Genomic DNA, 16,285 nt, shown 5'->3' on the forward strand with positions numbered 1-16,285 from the left:
ACACTGCAAAGAAGCTTATTAAAATGTAACTTGAATCTTTAATCCTTTGTAGAGCCAAACATTCTCCAGACATTACCCTCTGATTTTATTCTCCATAGGAGAAAGCAAATGGAGAGACACTGGTGGTCTTCTGTGAATCTGTTCTTCAACCTATGCATTCCTTTGAAGTTCTACTCTTTGATGATGAAAAAGGGAAAGAATTTATTTTGAAAAACTAAAATATTCAAATTAATATTGTGTGCAATAAGAAGATAACTTGCTAAACCACAGTGAATACGTGTCTGTGAGCATGTGCATATTCACATTCATTCTGTATGAAATTAACAGACTAAATATGTTTTGGAATGAGAAGATGAAATTTGACAAAACAAACACACACCCTGCAGAAGTACCCTGAAGAAGTATCCTTCTGCAGAAGTATCTATCCTGGTCCTTTAAATCCTCATCTATAAACAACTGGTTACTGTGTTACCAGCTCTGCCTCAGAGTTCAGAGCAAGATCAGACTGTTTACAATTAATAACAACCACAGATGCTAATGAGCACTATTTTATGATGAAAGTTCATAATTTCTTATCCTGTTGATCACAGTCTCTGATATAATATCTGATGTATTCCAAAGAAAAAAATATTTTTTGGATTTAAAAATGTCCAGAGCTTTTATTCACATTTTTTTCTTAGGTATTTTTCAGTACAGTAGGAAATAAAAAAATATTTTAAAAAATCAATGTACAAAACACAAGACATATTTACAGTAGAACTTGTATCATCCTGATTTAGTTCATATAAATCTTTTTCAGTGGCTTTGATAAACAACCTGTTCCTCATCTCCAGTATCAGCAGCTACCTTCTGACAAAACGAGTAAATTTTGCATCCAAAATTTGAAAATTTGTCTTTGAATTAGATTTATCAAATATGAGGTATCTGTAACTGTTCAGATATAACAATGTCCAGACAATCACAAGCCCATTTCATTCACGTAGCTAGATGCATTAACATTAGCTTTCTGTCACTGATTTTCCTTATTTTTATCAAAGTGTTCTTTGTAAGTTCTGTGGTTTCATCCCACTTGTTTTTCTCAGGGCTTGTGTATGACACCAAGTTCTCAGTGTACTGCAAGACTGACTTCAAAAACCTATGAGAAATAACATCAGAGAAAAAAACTCATTTAAGGATTAAAAAAAATTAAAAAAAAAAAAAAAAAAAAGAGAAGAGAAGAGAAGAATACTGCAATGCCTGACTTAAAGTTGCAAACATCTTCAAGTTTCCAAATCTCCCTCAGGATTGGACGATCAATACATTAAGGTTTGCTCTACTTTTGGAGAACCACTCCCTCCCCCTCACACTAAGATGGGAAGAAGATCTTCAGAACTGCAATTAACACTGCCATAGAAAAAAGACAGTGACCAAATGTGTGACAGTTTCCCCCAATGGTTTCCTTTGCTTTCTTAGTCAAATGTTTCACAATGTATGTGATATCCAACCAGCTGTTAATTAACACACAAGGAGTAAAGTCAGCAACATACTGAATGCAACTTTTATGTATTAATATTCCCTATCTACACTTCAAGAAAGTTATTTTAGCTCCTGACTGTCCGAGGTAAAATTATGACTATAATGATGAAAAATCTCTGTAGTACAGATCAAAATGGAATTCTGGGGCAATTCCTATTTTCATAAAGTAAATTTATATACTCACTTTAGGTACTGCTGATAATCAAAAGGATTCTTCTTACAAACGGAATGAACACTGACTACTTCCAGAGTAATCAACAGTAAGATGAGTCGCAACACTGGAGACAAAAATTTAATGCTAGAAATAAAATAAAAATACTTAAATAAACAAACTAAAACCAAATTAAAAATAAATCATTAATATTAAAAAAATATTAAAACTTCTGCACCCAATCTAAATTGCTGGATATTGCAGAGTTGGGGGAAAAGAAAGATTATGAAATGTCTTTCAGCAAAAAGCAGTGCAAATCCCAGAAAAGTAAACAGAGACTATAAACTGAAAATGAGGAGGGAAAAGAAGGCAAATACATAAGATTCCAAAGAAAAATTTGCAAGCTTCCATTAATCCATACATAATAAACTACAGTTCAACTGAATCACAAATGTGTATCATCTGTCATCAGTTTAAGCTATGTTTCTTAAGCAACATGGTTAACATTTTTAGGAACATAACCTTTCCAGTAACACAATGCTTATAAAACTCTGGAAAGCCCCTATGATTAGGAAAAAAAATTAATGGAATATTAAAACCTCTTTTATCTAAAAAGAAACTTATTCAAGTGTAAAGAAAAAAAGCAGTAAAATAAAGTAGATAAAATCTTCAAATCAGTTAAATCTATTGCAGTCAGATAAAACTTGAATGGCATTTATATACCTAAACAGGAAAAGCCAGAAATTTTAAAAAATACAAGTAATTCAATTAATACTTCATTTGAAAGCTTGTAATTTATAGTGATAATCTAGCAATGCCCCCCAAATTACTCTCCAATTTGAGATTTTCTTGTTATTTCAATATTGCTACTTAATAGAAACCCGGTTGACACTAGACTCTGAAATGGTTAAAAAGAACACATGAACACTGTTGACTTTAAACTTCCAAGTGAACCCACTAAAACGCAGCATGCAGCCATTCTCTCATAAACCTAACCACAGAGTAAAGCAAAACCAGCAGCCAACCTGTTCAGCATCCGTTGATAGTTGAGCCTCTGCCGAGAACGCAGAGTCTTGTTAAACCACTGCGTGTGTCTCAGCCCAGCGCCGGCAATAACCTGTTGGGACACTTGATGGCACTGTGCGCTTATTTTGCGGAGTACCACCACTACTTCCAGGACAGGTCGTGGGGAATACAGCGTGCAAATGCGCGTATCACAAAGTTCCACCAGCAGCCTCCAAAACAGGAAGGGATTTTTTTAACGTCAATCTTTTGTTAGCTGGATTTAACATCGGATACATTTCATATTAAGTGCGGTTTGACTCATAATTTTTTAATTCAGAACACTTGGAAACAAACTGCCCTTACCTCGTGGCTGAAAAAAAGCAAGGATCTGTGTTAGTAGGACTAGTGATTGTGTTTTCTACCACTTTTTTGAATATAAATACAAAACTGATTATGATGAATATGTTTCCCATTTCAGATCAAAGAAACACAACCACAATAAACAAAACTGCCTGGCTGAAATGATACACTGAACACATCAGATCACAGCAGGGCTGTGGTTGAAGCTGCCCACCATAGCTCAAGTCACAATGAATCAACCTCCACCATAATAAAACTCACTGAAACAAATGCTATTAATTAGTACTCCCATTAGTGTGTGGTCTTCTGGGCAGAACAAGAAGCAGACTTAACATTGCGTAAAATGCAGGTGGTGAGGCCATTTTTTTAATCAACACCACACCAGATCATGCTTTGTTAAAGCTCACAAGTATCTTCCTGCTGTCATATCTGCTACACTAATGTATCACACATCACTTTAAACACTCTGTTCTTATAGAAGTGTTTCTTAACCTCCCTCATGCTCAGTTTATCCCTGAGATAGCAAAACATTAATGACTTGAAGTGATAAAGGCAGAAAACTCTAAGAAAAGGTCTAACACATCAATAATTAGGCTTCTTTGCTCCAAGTAATAAATTTGCAGATTGGTGGGTAGGAAGCAGAATACCCACTTACTTTATGTAAGTAAAGCAACACGTAGAATCCTCTTTGCTCTATGCCACCCATGCCTAATAGGTTTGATTAGGAGTGTTTTGTTCCAACATACTCATTCAGTCGTGGTACTCTTAAGGCTGCTCTAAGAGTGGCAATTAAAAGTCAAATTATTTTGATTATTATTCCAAATCAGACATAATTGGAATTAACATACCTACAAGTCTGATACCAAGTATAACAAGATATTTTCTCGTTCTGAATCTTGATATTAAAGCATGAAGAATAGAATTACATAGCAGCATATTGCCATTTTGAATGCCACACACAGCTGTGACACCAAGCATATTAAAACGATTTTCTGATGCAGTTTTTAGCACAAAGCAGGCTAAAACCAACCTAATCTAGTAAGTACACAAATATTTAAAATATTTTGCTTTCATGGTCTGAAAAAAAGGTTATTTCTTCAGGCTAATTTCTAAGTAAAATCTCTACTGTAATTCCAAAATGTACAATGTCTCATCCTTATTTTGAAGATGATGTTCAGCTGCAATCCTAAAATTTTCAGATTAAATCAGAAACACTAGAAAAGTGCATACAACAATTCAAGCATTTCTCTGCAAACAGGGACAGGATAATTTAGGTTTGAGAGTTCTTACATTGGGCTGCAAGTAGAAGCTGACATCAGGAACTGGGAGGGCATCAAACTCACCTCTCTGTTAGGACACCATTGATAGGATCATCTGAAGTGCAGCAATTCTGGGGCATACAATGCTGCAACTGAGATATAATTTCAGATATCATCAAAATTAAAGTATTACCTTTGGCATTTCCTTCCAACCTTAAAAACAAAAGAGAAAAAAAATCTGAGGCTATAAAATGGTTTAGTATTCATTATTTCTTAAATGGCATAGATCAAGATGCAGATTTTTTTGGATAGCAGTATATCCAGTGTCCACTCTTACACTCTCATATAATTTCTTTTCTCTCTACCTTACAAGCATGATTTTCTCCAACTAAACTTTCTCCAACTAAAGAAACATTTTCTCATTGTTAGCAATCTTCAGAACCCCTCTTAATCCTCCATTCATAAAAAGCCTACAGTATACTGATTATATGTGTATGATAGATGCATTAAATTTTCTTCTCTCAGCTCTAAACAAGTACCATATCCTCTAATGATATTATTAATGACTTCCTCCTTTTAAAATAACAATAGAATGCTACATTCTTTTTCTAATTAATGTCTTATATAAAGTTTCCCACTGGTTACCAAGTCCTTTTCAGAATAAGGAATTATTTGCTTTTTTATATCTGGTGATCTTATACAGCACATACCTACCCTTTAATCTTTTCTACTTGTTCCTCAGGCACTGTTGTCAATTCAGGCCATAAGTGGATGCTCTTCATACATTCCAGCACCTCAAAAACACATAATGAAAAAGGTTTTGTAAAGTATAGATTTTGACACGCTTTTCTTAGTGGCCCATTTAGAAAAAAACTGCAACAGGCAGTAAGTTATTTGTTCACTAGTCATAACTGTGTAAGCCAACTTCATTTATTAAGGTTTAGGTTAGGACAAAAGGTAGATGTACACTTCCATGCTAAAACATTATCTAAACACACTAATTTAGTATTCTATGTTTTTTTTTTAATATAAAAAATTAGCTAACATGACTTTTGTAGCACACTGTTTGCATGCTGTTGAAAAGTAAAAGAACTAGGTATGTCTACTGCAATCTCAAATGAATAGAGAAACATCCTCAAGTAGAGGGTTAAACTGATTGGCAGAAAACTACTATAACATTGGAAAGCAGATTTTGCTACCATAAAAGAATCTTAATCAGCTGGCCTTCATACAGTAAAAAAAACTTAGTAATAGCTTAATCCTGGAGACAGGACCTAGCAGTGGTCCTGACATAAAAAAACATATGGAGATTAAGAAAACTACAGAAAAGCAAACACTCAGGTAAGAATAAAGTTATTGTGTGATCTAGAACACAAATATGGTATTAATTACATAAACAGGAGTGTGCATAATTATATCTCATTTTAGCAACTGTGATTTCCTTTATGTTTTGAAAAATAAACAAAAAAAAAAAGTAAGGTTTGAACTTTTTTTTAGGACAATCAAAGCATGAAGAAAAGAATTAGATAATTTTGAGGATTCACAATTTTAAGGGCCACAATGCTGTCACAGATGGAAGTACCTACCTGTTTCTTGAGTCGGGAAATTGGATGAAACCGAGATTGGTAGCAACTTGCACAGTTCATCAGTGGTTTTATGACCATGTGTTCCTGATTTACAAGATCACAGACAATACACAAGTGTTTCTCTAAGCTGTCCTAATCATATGCAGACTTAGACTTATACTTCATTTTATGCACGCCACCTATAGCACTGATGTCAATAAACACTTCCAAATGTCTAAGGGCTGAAAGAAGTAATCATCACAGTGAGTGGTTGAAGCTTAATTTCACATATTTTACCTATGAAGCCTGACAGTAGTTGACAGAAAAGCAACCAAGTATTCTCTTAATGCAGCAGCACACAATACATCTTGAAAAACTAAAAAAGAGCTGCAACTAATAAATGGAAGATTTATCTCACAGGTTCCTGCAGGATATTGAAAGAAGCAATCTCAAATATAAACAGGAAACTGAGGAGACCAAACACAATAATTGCTGATGCTGAGAAACATAGTACTAGGCAAAAAGTGTTTACAAATTCATAGTGTAAGTATAGATACAAATAACACTTCCATTAGCAAGGCACTATTATTTACAGTGTCTCAGGAAAAGAAAATCTCGATAACTACACACTACATACCTCAGTGGGTGAGCCACAGATGTTCTACATACCTTTCAGATAATTCTGCAGATAAACAGGCTAGTTCATCAATACAATTTGATAAAATTAAGTGTAATCATTATAATTTACGGATCAACCTTTTGAATAAGGACTGGTTAAGCCAACAAATTAAAGTACAGTAAGCAAGGGTAACATTTTGGAAAAATTTCTGTACTTATTTCACAACAAAACTAGGCAAAAACATACTTTCACAATTTTTTACTTGGAGGAATATTTCATTTGCACAAAAAGCAGTTATCAGGAAAGATTCAGTCATAAAACTCTATCTAAAATCATATTTGGTATCCAAAATAACAAAAAAAAAAATCTGAGAACAAAATACTGGTCCCTACCTTAAGAGAAAACATATTTTCATCTGAGAATCTGCAGAGAATAGAAATAGCAAATCCAACTATCTGGTTAGCTATTTCTCTGGGAAATGTTTCTAGATTGATCTCTCCATGGCTTAAATGATCTCTTATACGTGGGCCCTCCTGGTAGTTCAAGAAATCCCAAAGGAAGTCCTGTGGAAACACACACTAACTATACAGAATTATATTCTATGTGTATTCACACAGAATTGAACATATTCAGTGTACACAATATCCTTGAAAGACAAGTATGTGACCGTGTCTATATTATAGGGGTGCTCAGATATTGAGAAAAAAAAAAAAAAACAAAAAAAAAAAACAAAAAAAAAAAAAAAAAAAACAAAACAAAAAAAAAAAAAAAAAACAAAACAAAACAAAAAAAAAACCCAGTGCAAACTAAACTTGTAAGATACATTCTATACTGTGACAGCTAACAACAGATTTCCATCAGCTCAGTGTCCCAGGCCCTTCACAGCCCCACTGCCTCTGGTGACAGGACATTAACCTCAGATCTCCCCTATATTCTCAAAAGACCTCTAAACTCAGAACCCCTAGTTTTCCTGTTCACAATCTATTTGGGTAGTAAGATGCAGAATGTGGTCGGGTAGGTTTGAGTCACATTTTTGTACTATCTGCCCAGACAATGTATGGCATGTCTCACAAGCAATCAGAAATAAGTTTTGAAATTTCCCTGTATGGGGCACCAGTTCTTCTCCTGCTCCATTCAGCTGAACTTCAGGAGTCTAAAGACAAATATCTCTGAGACACCTATATTTCAGAAAGAAAGCTAGTCCCATAGCCTAGTGCAATATAGCTTGTCAGGTATGACTTTGTATCCTCAGCAATACAAAAGGCTAACAAGCTTCTAAGGTTGTAAGCTGCTGGACATAAGCTATATGAAATAATTATGTATTAGGCATATCATAAAGATTATTACTAAGTGAAACAAACAAACAAAAGACAACAATGACAAAACCCTAGAACACTTTCAAAACACTTTCCATGGCAGGCTCCTCAAGAACTACAGGTAGCTGGTTGATGACTTCATCATCCAAATGCTTTGCTAGCATCTAGGAAAAAAAATAATTTTAATAGAAACCTATTGAATTATTGAAGACTATATAATTAAAGAAAAAACACCAACTAAAATAGTTTTCCTAATCTGATGTGATTAATTCTGCCACTCTAGAATCAAGATGCCTAATTATTACTGACAAACAACTTGAAATAATCCAATCAACTTGTAAAACTGAGGATTTATGCTGGCATTATTTATTTGTATGTATTTTGAATAACTGAACCTAAGAAAAATAGCAGAATGTTTGTTTCTGTAGAGTGATGAATTTCAAGATAAAAACATTTAGGAAAAAATAGTCTGTTCATTACAACTTGTATTAATTTTGATACTTGCTGAAGCATTCCAAATTTTAAGTGTTTACTGTCTACCATCTTTTATTTGGGAAAAAAGGTAGGAATAATGCCATATTCAACAAAAGAAAGTGCATTCTTAACTCTAGTAATGGGAAACATGCATGGTTTAAACAGGCATGACACTGATATATATTTAGAAAAAAATCACAGTACCTCATCAAAAGTGGTGTAGAGAGCAGAAGACTAGAACAAAACAGAAATAATATTATTTGGTTTTCAAACAAAATCAATTAACTAGTCATGTATATAAAACTTTAGTTTATTCATTTGCATGAGATACCAGAGGTGCACGAATAGCAAAAAAGTCCCTTTATGAATGAAAAAAGGCACTTCGGGATTTTGTGCTGAGTTTTTTAAAGCAAATATATTATGTCCTGCTCTTTACCCTAAATACTGTTTCTGAACTTTAATCTTCCACTACTTTTTCAGTCCTTTTTAGAGGCAGACATTTAAAAAAATATTAAAGGCATTCATGAATCTCAACTGGAGATTTGTAAATAATGTTCCAAAATTGATTGAAATTTTGTGGGGTAAATCTGTAAATGGTTATAGACACTACGTTTCTAGAATAACTCTTTTGCAAATATTGTAAGCACTAAATCATAATTAACTTTAGACAAAAGTTTACCTCTGCTGTTAGCAATCGATTTGGACATTTATTAGTTGTAATGAAGAGCATTCTAAGTCCAACTTCCAGTTGAGGAAGTAAAAGAATCACACTGTCAGCATACCTGAAAAAGTAACAGAGATATCCAAAGGGTGTTTTTTTTCCTTATAAATATAAACTATTCCAGAGTTACAGTTTCGGGCCAAACAACCCTAACAAAATTCTTTTGTAATGCACTTTGCAAACAAACAATAAATGACTACCTGTGCCAAACAGAAACTGACCACTGAATTCAACTCAGAGACGAGAATAACTCACAAAAAGATGGAGCATGTGAGAGGAAAACAAAACAATACACTTTTTTTTTAAATTCAAAATATGTGTGATTTAACACATGAAGATTTGTTTCCACTTGCTTTGTAAACCTCTCCTTTTTTGCTACATCTCCAACAGCTCTTTTTGGGCTTCAAAATATAGTTTATAACCTTAGTTGGCACAAAACAAAGCTATAACTCAACAAACTTTCCAAGAGATCACCATAACGAAGCATAACTATATGCTGTGAAGTAATTTAGTATGAAGCCTTGGAATCTGCAAACACAGCTATAAAAATACAGAATATATTCTTTTTAGTTTCTATTTAAAAAAATTACAAGATCTTACCTGCTTTGCTTGAAAGCTGTTAAAGCAGCGATCCAAAATGGTAACATAATTTTTAATACAAAACTGGACAGTTTTACAAGTTCTTCAGCTATGGAAAGTATTTCACTATTGAGATCTGCAAGTTAAAAAAGCAATATTGAAAAATTACATATAATCTACACTTTACTAATGAATTTTAAATATTTCACAGAAAGTATGATATTATTTCAATATTTGTAAAGGGAAATTTAAAAGTTATCCAATTTATTTTAACTATGCAAGTACAACAGTAGCCATATTTAAGATCAGAATTTAAATATGTAAGACTGCATTTGTGGTGATAATATAAAATTATAGAGTAAAATCAGTTAAAAAAGTCACGTTTGCTTTTTATTGAAAGACTACATAGCAACTGAACCCAGCTTCTGTTGAGTTATTCTCTACCTACTTCAGATACTTTAAAAAAGTATATTATTAATGAATCATTTCTATTCAGCCAGAATCAGTAGAGTAGAAGAAACATTTGGCCATGAGCAAGTTGCTCCCATTTTATCAATTTTCTGTGTTGAAAATACAGCATAATAAACTAATACTTCATACTTCAATGGTACCATGTAATAAACCCCACACTTATAAATTCATATTATAAATGTCTTATCCAAGAGAAAGCTTAAAATGATAAGTGTAACTTGATTGCAGTAGGTGTTTTTTCAAAGCCAATCAACAGCCATAGGATTTACACTACATAATTATTGGAATGTTATCAGCTTGATTTGGTTCCCAAAAGCCCTGTATCAATTTCTGGAGAGATGTTCCACTGATTATAATAGCACAAATTGACCATGATCACTATTGACACCAAGATCCCCTATATGCTATTATTGCCTTAAAAAAGTAGGAATAAACCAAACAAGGTCTGTGGACAGGGAGAAGGTTTTAATATGACACTTCAAATCCTTCCCTGAGAAACGCATTAATGTAGTGAAGATGTGTCACCATCTTTTACTCTGTTTCAACACTGCCTTCCCTGTAAGACTCAGGGTACTCCTGTTGGGACCCTTGCAGCTGGAATCCATTGATTCCAAAACAAGTTAGATTTCATAAAGGCAAACTAGATTAATGCTACATGAAATTAATTCTCATAGTAAAAAAAGTAACATACAGTTGAAGTCTTCTAGAAGCAGCCATATTTAATATTTCAATGTGTTGCAATTATTTTAGAATGCAGTAGTTTTTTACTCAATAGTCAGTGAGCTATCAGCATATTAAGAAGATGTCCTACAAGCATGATTGGTTCACCTAACGACAGTGTATACAAGTACTTAGTTAAGATTTAACCTTGGAACTCTGGAAAATGCATTATTTCCAGCAGCACTTCTTGGACAAGGAAACAATAGCAAACACAGGATAATAAAAAATTTGCTAGTGGTTTAATACTTGCCTGGAAATGCATCAAGCTCCTCTAAGCTAATGAAGACCACATAAGGTCGATGTACTAAGACACCTTTAGTTTGCAGAAGATAGGTCTGTAACAACTGACCCAATCCCGCAGTTAAAAAGAGCAGCATAGCACAGTATCTAGGGAGAATACCACAATATATTAGAAAAGCTTATACAAAGAACTTTTTTTTGCAAATAACCAACATTTGTGAGTTAGGAACAAAGGTTTTTTTTCGCTTTTTTAAAAAACACCCAGAACGTAAACTCCCCATCTAAGTAGGAGCACTTAATAATTAATTGCATTCATAAGCATGATAAAAAGAGTAGAATTAGATAAAAAGCATCACTGTATTCTACAATGGTTGTTGTTGCTCCTCCTTCTACCCCATTCCTCTGTCTTTTGTTCCAAATTACTCCTCACTGCCCTGACTTAAAAAAAAGTTAAACTTTCTTGTATTCCCTAGTAGTACAAAGCCTGCTGGACCGAATACTGGCCATCTTTGTAATGGCTGAAGTATTCTATGGAAATCCATTTTCAAAAGAAGCAGAAGCTGCAAGGGAAGTTAATTTTCTTTCCCATAAGAGAAGTAAATGGTTACTAACCACTTTTCAAGAACTCACAAGTCTGACTGGTAAGAAAAGGAGTGTTTTTTTCCTGGTAACTTACTTGGCAGGAATTTCTTGTGGTGATGCAAACCCATGCCACAAAACATTACGAAGGTTCAGACCATGTGGAGATCCAATGAATACCCTCAGTACATTCATCTAATTAATAAACAAAGCAATTACTGCATGAAGAAATCTATTATTTTTCTTACCCTTTCTTATCCTTACTTTTATTACCTTTCCCTGGCAGAAAAGTTCAGAAATTATTAAGAAACAGCAACGTCTACTGTCAAGATGACTGGCCACCACTTGTCACAGTAACAGAAACTCATTACTTGCAATTCCCAGTATACTCTGAAGGAGAATCTTTCAGCTGATTTGTTCAAGATATGGAATATAATTTAGGAAGAATCAAACAAGTTATTAGATATCCCAAACAGTTATGAAAGGCAAACAAATGAGACCAAGTTTATCTCTTAGTTCTTGTAGTATAAATCCAGTGTAATTTAATGCAAACTAACACAAGGTACATTTGGTAGAAAGAAAACCAGCTCAGTAGTTATTCCTAATTTCAAAACTATGTACTTACTACAGCTTGTCCAAAGACATCTGCAAGCTGCTCAGATGCAAGCAAGTCTCTTAGAAGGAAAGGACAATCATTACCCTTAAGTAAATACACCTATTAAGAAAAAAAGGTCAGAACAGATAATAAATAATTTAGTATACTTTGTATTTCAAACATATACCTTGACTATTTTACACAATAACCATTTTTGTTATTGTAAAAACATTAATCAAACAAAACCCACTAAATCCTTAAAAAGGCTTTAAATTTTGCAATTGCACAACAAATTAAAATTTAGACAATGCATCAGGAAAGAGTGAATATTTTGCTTAATGTGACCATAGTTAGGCCTTTCACAAGGTCTGTACTTATACTGCTTTTTATCTCCAAAAAATCTCACAAAAATCAATAAGGCACAACAAGAACACCTAATTAAGGTAATAAGCTCTATCAAGGACAGTGTATTCTGTTTTCACAATAGAAATTTATAGGATCTGTCATTGTGAAAGGGAGGAGACTTGTGGCTTATTTTCTGATTCAGACTGTTCTTCAAACTAGATTTTATCCATGTTGGACAATATTAGCATCTCAAGTTTCAACTGCTATCACACCTTCCATTCTTTGTACTCTCCCTGGCATTTTTTTTCCAATCTTTTGTGACTTCTTTTACTGAAAAATTTACCATGCCCCACAGTTGGGCAAATTGGTTTGTGAGTTAGCCCATTGCTCTTTCTCTGTCATTTCCTTTTCCAGAGCTCCTTATAGATATTGAACAACTAGCTATTTAACTTACCTGGCTGTAAAACAGCCCAGCAGCAAAAACTGTTTAAGTAGCTGTTTCTCCCTTCTCCCTAGGCAAGAAGTTACACAGCAGCCTGTCTTTCCAGCTGCATGCCACCCCTCACAGAAGTTAATATACCATCAGATCTTCTGTGGAAGCCATGATACCCCACTTCAGTTAAATAAATTAAACTGATAAAGATCTGCTGTGTACACTGATCAATCAAACACTTCTCTTTCCTAATTAAATTAGTTAGTAACAGCACTCGCACAAACAACTCTACAAGCACTGGTGAAGGAGCCCCACATATGTTTCCATCAGCACAACTGGATCCAGGAAAGAACCTCTGTCCAACTCAAAATGCATGTGGACTATTAGTGTACTACTACAGAACAGGGTAATATCACTTTTTTCAATGTACAATTGAATCCAAGAGCTCATTCCCATCTCATAAAGCCAAATCTGCAATAAACTCCTCATGCTGGCACTTACGTCACCCAAGGCTCGCTCCAGGCATGATGTTAGTTTCATTAAGCCAAGAGCAACTTCTGTAGTTTGTGTAGATTGTAAAACATCAAACACTTCCAGAAATACCTGCATAATGGGGGAGAAGAAGAATGTTGCTCTCAATATTTAAAAGGAAAGATCGCATAGCCAATAGCACAGAGAAATGCAAATATTCCTCCATGATAGTTGCTATGCAAATGTAGAAAGAAGACCATGCCAAAGAAATGAAAATGTAGATACCTGGAGAGAAATTTCCCTAGAGTACCTCTTGATATCTAGTGCCTCACATATTTAAAATTATCCATGATAACTTTACAAGGTAAAACTTGGCATTAGGCAAAGGTTATTAGAAAAACAAAATTACAAGCAGTAATCTATGAGAGAAGGACAATTAGTTACAAATTCTAAGCATTTTGGATCATGGATGTCTCTTCTGTGTTCTGACATTAAACTTCCACAAAGAGTTCAGATGCCAAAATACAAACTTAACAGAAATTTCCATACCTCTGTACAGTTTGTCCAGTGGAACCATGATGCATACTGAATTACAAACTGCTCCTTGGTCAGAGATTTGAAGTACGAATTAACAGATTCACAGACAGGTCCTAATGATCGTATGCTTTTGATATAATCCATGCTTTGATCTTAAATTGAAAAATTGAAGGTGATTAGGGTACCAACCTTCCTGAAGGTCTAATATTTTAAAATTCACTAGGGATAAAACCTGCTACAGTTTGTGTATGTATTTAGCACAGACAGTTTTATCCTGACTATTTTAGCACAACCAATATAATACAATTTACACCAAACTATACAATACAATTTACACCAAAACACCACATAGAAAAGGTACTGAGAAGTAAAACTGCAATGCAAAACCAGGTAATATCAAACACCTTCTCCAAATACAACTTAAAAAACCCACAAAAATTGTACCCCAACAGAAACTTAACATGAGAAAATGTGGAAGTAAATAGGATCATTATGTTCTGCTTTTGTTGAAATATGAAGAACCTGCTAGAATTTCTATAGACATTCCATATATCAAGCTGGAAGCTAGTGCAGGCTCAGTGAGAGCCAAATTGCACCACTTATGGCCTTTCAAGAAGGAAGATGGATGTGGTACCTTACAGATTGGCATCATTGCCTCTTTTTCATGGGACACTTTTTATAGGAAAATAAATTTTTCTGGTTTACTGAAAGATATTTCTACCACCTCTGGAAATTTATAACAGAGCTTGCATGATGCAATTCGGCAAATTAAAATTCAATTAATTCATCAGAACATAAATACTTTGTTTTAGTAAAAAAACAACTACAAACTATTCCACATAAAAGGGAAACAAGACCGTACTTCTGTACAACCTAAAGCTGGGAAACACAAACAGAAGCAACAGTTGCAATATTGATGGACCCAGGCTTCTCAATTTAGTGCAAAAGGGCTATAAAGAACAAGGAACAAGACAATTATGGGGTTGGAGAGAAGCAGAACTGAACGCCTTATGTTACAGGCACATTAAGCTGGGAACCAAGATGAAGGCAAAGTAGGAGCTACTTAGGTAGAACAGATTACACACCCTTAGGAGCTAGCAAAAGCCAAATACCAAACACAGATGAAAAATTTAAAGCTCTTTGTAGATATGAACTCTACATATTCTAATATGCAGCAGAGCTAGTAGTGTACTGTAACAAACTGTCACAATTCAGCTAGGATTGCTATGAGCTGTACTGAAATTCTGCATCAGTCTTACATGCATCACTACTACAGTGATGCAGGTAAACACCAACCTGATTCAAGGTAACACACATGCTCTGTAACAGCTTGCCAACATACTTCCCCATTTTCAGATAAAATATTATCAATATCATGAGTGTCTTTCTTCTCAAATCCAAGTTTGCAAATTGCATAATGCACAGGTTGAGAAAGGCAAGTAGTGACCAAGTCTGGCAACGCCATCTAGAACAAACACACACACACACAGAGAAAGAATCCTTGTAACAAGAAATCACACACAAAAAAAAAATTATTAAAACATTCCCATCAGCACAGCAACACATACAGTAATACGGTGTCTGTAAACAAGCTGTTGGGTTTGCAATGCAAGTTTCTCATACGTGATGAAAGGAGCTCTCAACCAGGACCACCTTCATAAAAATGAGGGAAAGCATTGCTCTGTTTTCACAATGTCAGGATGGTGTATTTCATGACAAGATAGACTGAAGCAAAATATCCCAGTTTATATATAAATGTTCTGCCTAATATCTGAGCTTGCAGAGAAACTGATGCTACTTCAAGTAAACCAAGAGTATCAGTCCTTACAACCAGCAAGATCCTTGGAGGGAGGCAGGGGAAGAATATGTGAATTCTGTAGCAATGTTACTGCAATTTAAGCATTCATGCTATTTTCACATTAGTCTAAATGGAAAAATGGACTGATTCAAAAGCACACATTTAAATTTTAAAAGTTGTACAAATAAAACAGCCCATGTTAACAAGCAGGAAAATGCTTCTGATTTAGTTAAAAGAGTCACATTTCTTCACTCATTAGACCGACAAGAAATTGATAATGAAGTACCACAACTAATAATAATTTAAAATATGCCATTAAAGTTAAATTAAAAACATTTTTCCTCTCTAATTGAGTGGCAGAATTGACCTCACATATGTAATTTCTGAATTCACAGCTTCAAAGAGAGAAGAAATATTTATATAGCTGTCAGGACTAAGCAAGGGTAACAATTCCCATCAGAAACCGCTATTAGCTGCCATCTGGAGTACCTACCTGCTATTTAAAGAAAAAAAGAAATTTAAACATCTACAA

General features: G+C 34.2%; 1 protein-coding gene across 1 annotated transcript in view; it reads right to left on the bottom strand.

Annotated features, from left to right (window-relative positions):
- ERMARD (ER membrane associated RNA degradation) overlaps positions 1-16,285 on the bottom strand; it is a 24,279-nt gene continuing 7,994 nt past the window's right edge. Inside the window, exons 2-18 of the mRNA XM_053939111.1 lie at positions 15,252-15,420; positions 13,968-14,107; positions 13,449-13,550; positions 12,200-12,289; positions 11,672-11,769; positions 11,006-11,142; positions 9,586-9,700; positions 8,944-9,046; positions 8,469-8,498; positions 7,880-7,954; positions 6,867-7,037; positions 5,877-5,960; positions 5,005-5,084; positions 4,375-4,503; positions 2,692-2,901; positions 1,700-1,813; positions 1-1,135 (exon numbers count right to left, since the gene is read on the bottom strand). Of these exons, the coding sequence (XP_053795086.1) occupies positions 976-1,135; positions 1,700-1,813; positions 2,692-2,901; positions 4,375-4,503; positions 5,005-5,084; positions 5,877-5,960; positions 6,867-7,037; positions 7,880-7,954; positions 8,469-8,498; positions 8,944-9,046; positions 9,586-9,700; positions 11,006-11,142; positions 11,672-11,769; positions 12,200-12,289; positions 13,449-13,550; positions 13,968-14,107; positions 15,252-15,420 (2,007 nt within the window). The 3' untranslated portion in view covers positions 1-975. The remainder of the gene's footprint in view (positions 1,136-1,699; positions 1,814-2,691; positions 2,902-4,374; positions 4,504-5,004; positions 5,085-5,876; positions 5,961-6,866; positions 7,038-7,879; positions 7,955-8,468; positions 8,499-8,943; positions 9,047-9,585; positions 9,701-11,005; positions 11,143-11,671; positions 11,770-12,199; positions 12,290-13,448; positions 13,551-13,967; positions 14,108-15,251; positions 15,421-16,285) is intronic.

Source organism: Vidua chalybeata, chromosome 3 (genome assembly GCF_026979565.1).
Source record: "Vidua chalybeata isolate OUT-0048 chromosome 3, bVidCha1 merged haplotype, whole genome shotgun sequence".
In the NCBI taxonomy this organism is placed as follows: Eukaryota; Metazoa; Chordata; class Aves; order Passeriformes; family Viduidae; genus Vidua; species Vidua chalybeata.